The sequence below is a fragment of the Natrix helvetica genome (assembly GCF_964273705.1).
Source record: "Natrix helvetica genome assembly, chromosome: 1".
Classification (NCBI taxonomy): Eukaryota; Metazoa; Chordata; class Lepidosauria; order Squamata; family Natricidae; genus Natrix; species Natrix helvetica.
Genome location: NC_138548.1, coordinates 373,339,838 through 373,346,278, shown reverse-complemented (window position 1 = coordinate 373,346,278; position 6,441 = coordinate 373,339,838). Strand labels below are relative to the sequence as shown.

General features: G+C 42.4%; 1 protein-coding gene across 1 annotated transcript; it reads left to right on the top strand.

Annotated features, from left to right (window-relative positions):
- Positions 1-235: 235 nt before the first annotated feature.
- Positions 236-2,375, top strand: LOC309383810 (vomeronasal type-2 receptor 26-like). Its single transcript, XM_081936745.1, has 2 exons — positions 236-373; positions 1,136-2,375. Exons 1-2 carry the CDS (start codon positions 367-369, stop codon positions 2,041-2,043), a joined length of 915 nt encoding a protein of 304 aa, XP_081792871.1. The 5' UTR covers positions 236-366; the 3' UTR covers positions 2,044-2,375.
- The last annotated feature ends 4,066 nt before the right edge of the window (positions 2,376-6,441 follow it).

The window sequence follows — 6,441 nt, the reverse complement described above, 5'->3', positions numbered from 1 at the left end:
GAACAGATTGCCTCCAGAAGTTGTGAATGCCCCAACACTGGAAGTCTTTAAGAAGATGTTGGATAGCTATTTGTCTGAAACGGTATAGGGTTTCCTGCCTAGGCAGGGGGTTGGACTAGAAGACCTCCAAGGTCCCTTCCAACTCTACTATTGTATTGTATTGTATTGTAATTAGCCTTTATTCCTTTAATATTTTTGGGAGGGGAGGGAGTTCATATTGTGGATATTTCTCCTTTCTCTCCTCAGCCCTTTCCTCCTTCCAAGTGTGTGGAAAGTTGTCTTCCTGGCTTCAAGAAAGTAGCTAGAGAAGGGGAACTCATCTGCTGCTATGACTGTCTTCCATGTGCAGAAGGAACCATCTCCACCATGGAAGGTGGGTGACATCAGAAAATGGTATAGACTTTGGGAAGTCTATAGAAGCCAACCTAGCTCATGAATTGTTGTTTTTACCGATATGACTTTTCTTTTAAAAGAAAATCTCCATAATATATGAAAATGAATAATATTTGAGATTAAATCAGGGGAAGGATGTAAAAAGACAGGGGATCAAAGAAGCCTCGGCATTAGAAGATTTCTTGCTCTTCATCTTGTTTAAAGTCACATGATCCAATCTGACTCAGTCACTGGGAACAGAGTTGAGTCTTCCAGGCTTTCAAATTCATGATGGAGCCCATGAGGAAGGATTGACTCAGATTGACTCCTGAACAGGGGAATACACCAGCCAGAGCAACTACTGTCCAGTTTCCTTGATCACAGCAGTGGGGGTGGAGGGCATTGACTCTTGGGTCAATTTGGGCAAAATGGGATTTGATAAAAGAGTATTCCTATCCTCCAGTTTATTCATACAGATGAGCAGAGCTGGAAGGGGCACTGAGACCAGGTGATCCTCCTTCCTGGGTTTGAAATGGTCCAGTTTTGGAGGTCCAAGAGACTATTTTTCCATGGACTATTGCCAGGGGGACACTGCAGAGTTTTCACCTCTGATTGAAAGGATGGTTAATGAAGTCTGGGATTCAAACAATTCATATCATATTGGAATCAAAACATTCATCCACACCATCATTAGTTTCACTCCAACTACGCACATGAAGGAACAACCTGATTTAATTGGTACATGCTATCTTTCTCTTTCCAGATGCTGAAAAATGCACCAAATGTCCAGCAGATCAGCATCCAAACATCAAGCGAGATGAGTGTATACCTAAGACTGAAACTTTCCTATCCTATCAAGAAAATTTGGGGATCATCCTAGCTTCCCTTGCAATGTTCCTGTGTTTAGTAACAAGTTTTGCCTTGGGAATCTTCATTAAATTCCGAGAAACTCCCATAGTGAAAGCCAACAATCGGGACCTTTCCTACATCCTCCTCATCTCCCTCCTGCTTTCCTTCTTGGCATCATTCCTATTCATTGGCGAGCCAAGGAGAGCCACTTGCCTTCTCCAACAAACAGCCTTCAGCAACATCTTCACAGTTGCCATTTCTACAGTCTTGGCCAAAACAGTCACTGTGGTATTAGCATTCTTTGCCACAAAACCAGGGAATAACATACAGAGATGGCTAGGGAAGACCCTGGCCAATTCTATCATTCTTTCTTGTTCTGGTGTCCAAGTTCTCCTCTGCAGCATCTGGTTGGGCACTTCTCCCCCATTCCTTGAGTCAGATATGTACTCACAACCTGCAGAGATCATCCTCCAATGCAATCAAGGCTCTGTTGCCATGTTCTACCTTGCCCTTGGCTACATGGGTTTCCTGGCTATTATCTGCTTCACGGTGGCTTTCCTGGCCAGGAATCTCCCTGGGGCCTTCAATGAAGCCAAGCTCATCACCTTCAGCATGCTGGTCTTCTGCAGTGTGTGGATATCCTTTGTTCCCACCTACCTGAGCACCAAGGGGAAGTACATGGTGGCTGTACAGGTCTTCTCCATCTTGGCTTCAAGCACTGGCCTGCTAGGCTGCATCTTCATACCCAAGTGCTACATTATCTTTTTAAGACCAGACCTGAATACAAAAGAACATTTGATGTCAAAACAAAATAGTAATTAACGTTTCATATGATTTTTCTCCTTATGCCATTTAATAACTGAAATATATCAATTTGTCCTTTAAAATTCCTTAAAAAAGCATGAGTCCACACACACATATCTGTTTTGTTTTGCATCACATTAGAAACAACTCTATAAATGATAAATATATTTAACCTGTTTTCATTGTGTTGAAGTATGTAGAAAACTCCTGTCAGAGTTTGTCCCCTTTCCTGTTCTCCCAATTTTTTGTCCTTGGTTTATGTCGATGAATTTGTAAATACAGTTTAAATATCTCAACCTCTGCTTTTCTGTCTGCCACCTCCCATAAACAAGAATTTCCTTCCATCAATATGTCTAGAACCTCATTCCCATATCTAAAACTTCATCTATAATGTTGGTATTCACTACTATAGTGAACCTTTCATATTGGTCCTTACAAGTAGTGCTCCTGGAAGCACCAAGCCGGAAGCACCAGCCTGAAGATGATGAATGAGACTTCATCGAAACGTCGTGAAGATACTTCCAATTCTACGCGGGAGAAAACCCGAACAACCAAAGACGTACATACAAACACCCGTGAAAACCTCAGAAAACACACACACACACACAAACATGTATGTATGTATGTATGTATGTGTGTGTGTTACAACCCCTGGTATGCCCAGGTTCAAATCCCAGTAAGGGTATGGCTAGCTGATGAGAGCTAATTAGCTCGAAATAGATCTATACTAGTCTCCCTTTATTTATTTATCAGTACAAATACAACATATATATATATATATATATATATATATATATATATATATATATATATATATATATATATATATATATATATATATATATATATATATATATATATATATATATACACACACATACATATATATATATATATACACACATACATATATATATATATATACACACATACATATATATATATATATACATACATACACACACATACACACACACACCTCATTTTCCCCTCCTTTCTGAAATGTCTAAATATCAATGCATCATTTCGTCTGCAGCAGTGACTCTCCTACTATTTTTTTGGAGGAGTCAACCTCCAATATTTTTATTCCAATTGAAAATAATATTTAATGTCAAAATAATAAAATAAAAGGGATGCAGTGGCTCAATGGCTAACATACTGAGCTTGTCGATCAGAAAGGTAAGGAGCTTGGTGGTTCAAATCCCTAGTGCCGCGTATTTGAGTGAGCTCCCGTTACTTGTCCCAGCTTCTGTTACCAAGCAGTTCGAAAGCGTGCAAAAATGCAAGTAGAAAAATAGGAACTACCTTTGGTGGGAAGGTAACCTGACCACAGAGACGTCTTCAGACAACACTGGCTCTTCGGCTTTGTAACGGAGATGAGCAATGCCCCCTAGAGTCGGGAATGTCTAGCATATATGTGTGAGGGGAACCGTTACCTTTTCCTTTAATAAAATGAAATGATTTTGGGGGGAAAGGATCCCCAAAAGATTAAATGATGATTTCAACAGACAATATTTATCATGTTCATATTTAAAAATAAAAAAAAAACTATATTTCTTCAGCCTATGAATTGCTTTTCACAGCACAAAGTTTCAGGATGTGAGTGTGGACATCTCCATGAAGAATACCAGGCACCCTAAATATTGAATCACTGCATCAGGGATTTCCAAGCTAACACATAACTTGTGGATAATAAATACCATATTTACAAGTGAAATATGGAAATCAAGCTGGTTAGTTCAATTTCACAAGACAAGAGAATTTTTTTTATATAAAAAAAGGAGCCAGTTGAGTGACACTTGGAGAACTTGAAGCCAAGCTGCTGATGCAGCTCCCCACTCAGCAAGTGTTCTCTCCAGGAATTTGCTAAATTTGATGGGAAGCATAAGTGGAGCATAAAGTAGTAAAATAAAGAGGAAATCAATGGTGATATTCAGCCGGTTCGGACTGGTTCAGGTGAATTGGTAGTGGCGATCTGTGGGTTGGCATGACTAGGCTATCCTATTTAGCCAAATTTTCTAAGCTGCACGCAATGCAAGCCAAATTTTCTAAGCTGCATGCATGCAAGCCACACACATTCACATTTTTTGATGTGCGGTGACCAGTAGTAAAATTATGTGGAACCCACCTCTGCGAGAAATTATTTGCTGATCCCCACATTTGTCTATCTCAAAATAGGGATTTATTAAAGGTAAAATTTCCACCACACTTGCATGCTAGTCATTTCCAGCTCTAGAGGAGGTGCTTATCTCCGTTTCTGAAGAGCCAGCACTGTCCGAAGACGTCTCCATGGTCATGTGGCCAGCATAACTAAATGCCAAAGGAACACAGAGCACTGTTACCTTCCCACCAAAGTGGTCCCTATTTTTCTACTTGCATTTTTTTACATGCTTTCGAACTGCTAGGTTGGCAGAAGCTGGGACAAGTAAGGGGAGCTCACTCCATTACATGGCACTAGGGATTCAAACCACTGAACTGCTGACCTTCTGATCAACAAGCTCAGCGTCTTAGCCACTGAGCCACCACATCCCTCTAGGGGATCCATTACTCATCTCTAAATAGGATTCCTAGGTACATACAGACAGGGGTGAAATTCAGCAGGTTCTGACAAGTTCTGGAGAACCAGCAGCAGAAATTTTCAGTAGTTTGGAGAACCGGCAAATACAACCTCTGGCTGACCCCAGAGTGGGGTGGGAATGGGGATTTTGCAGTATCCTTCCCCCCAAGAGTGGGGAGGGAATGGAGATTTTGCACTATCCTTCCCCCAGGAGTGGGGAGGGAATGGAGATCTTGCAATATCCTTCCCCCCAGGAGTGGGGAGTGAATGGGGATTTTGCAGTATCCTTCCCCCAGGAGTGTGGTGGGAATGGAGATTTTGCAGTATCCTTCCCCCAGGAGTGGGGAGGGAATGGAGATCTTACAATATCCTTCCCCCCAAGTGTGGGGTGGGAATGGAGATCTTGCAATATCCTTCCCCCAGGAGTGGGGTGGGAATGGGGATTTTGCAGTATCCTTCCCCGCAGGAGTGGGGAGGGAATGGAGATCTTACAATATCCTTCCCCCCAAGAGTGGGGTGGGAATGGAGATCTTGCAATATCCTTCCCCCAGGAGTGGGGAGGGAATGGGGATTTTGCAGTATCCTTCCCCCCAAGAGTGGGGTGAGAATGGAGATTTTGCAGTATCCTTCCCCCCAGGAGTGGGGAGGGAATGGAGATTTTGCACTATCCTTCCCCCAGGAGTGGGGTGGGAATGGAGATCTTGCAATATCCTTCCCCCAGGAGTGGGGTGGGAATGGGGATTTTGCAGTATCCTTCCCCCAGAAATGGGGTGGGAATGGGGATTTTGCAGTATCCTTCCCCCAGGAGTGGGGAGGGAATGGGGATTTTGCAGTATCCTTCCCCCAGGAGTGGGGTGGGAATGGGGATTTTGCAGTATCCTTCCTGTGCCATGCCCCTCAAGTCATGGCCACAGAACCGGTAGCAAAAAAAAAATCAAATGTCACCACTGCCTACAGATCTATTTGTAAATTCTCCTAGGCAAAAAGCCTAACTGAATCCATTTTAAGAGGTCACACTTTGTGACCATTCTAAAAGTCTCACTTTATCCTGGGTTTTCTATAAGTGTTTTGTTTAAAAATTTTGGGCCAAATTGTTCAATCGCCCACACTGACCCATCTTCGCAGTTTGGAGCCAGTTCTCCCCTGAGCATCTGCCCATTGCCCCATTCAGGGTACCAGAGAGCTCATTCAATCATTCAAATCATAGTGATTTATTTGTTGTTTTTATGTTAGGACCCTAAGGAATTTTCTGCAAAAAAAGGTTTCACATAAACATGCCACTCAATATTTGATGTCAATATCAGTCCCACAATCAACGTTAGGTGGAGTCTGTGTCAGAGAATGCTGGGTACATGCAGAAACAGAATGACAAGGTTGTTTTAGATAAAGCAGAGTCTGTGTTTATGGCTCCTTGGATGATTCTAACTAAATCTGAAGCCTCCGTCTGGAAAGAGAATTGAGTTTCTTCCACCTCTTCTTCTTCTCTCTTAAAAAGCAGGTGATACAGAGAAGGCTCGGTCAGGAACACGATACATGTTGCTGCTGCTTCTCTTTCTGCTGTTTCTCTTCCCGTGGGGATCTGATGCGGTGCCCAAAGCCAAATGCCTCCTGACTCTGCAGCAGGGTGAAGTGGACCCACAACATCATTACAAGCCAGGAGAATACATGATTAGTGGTATAGTCTCTGCAATGGATGCTGGGTTTCAATCATTGAGCTTTGATAGAAGTCCTTCAACAACATTCTCAAAGTAAGTCAATTGTCCTGCACTACATTACAGCCACCTCAATAAATGTCTACAGGTCCTGTCCTTCAAGGTGTTCTCTCATTGATTTTCTCTTTCTGCTAGCCGTCTTTCTTC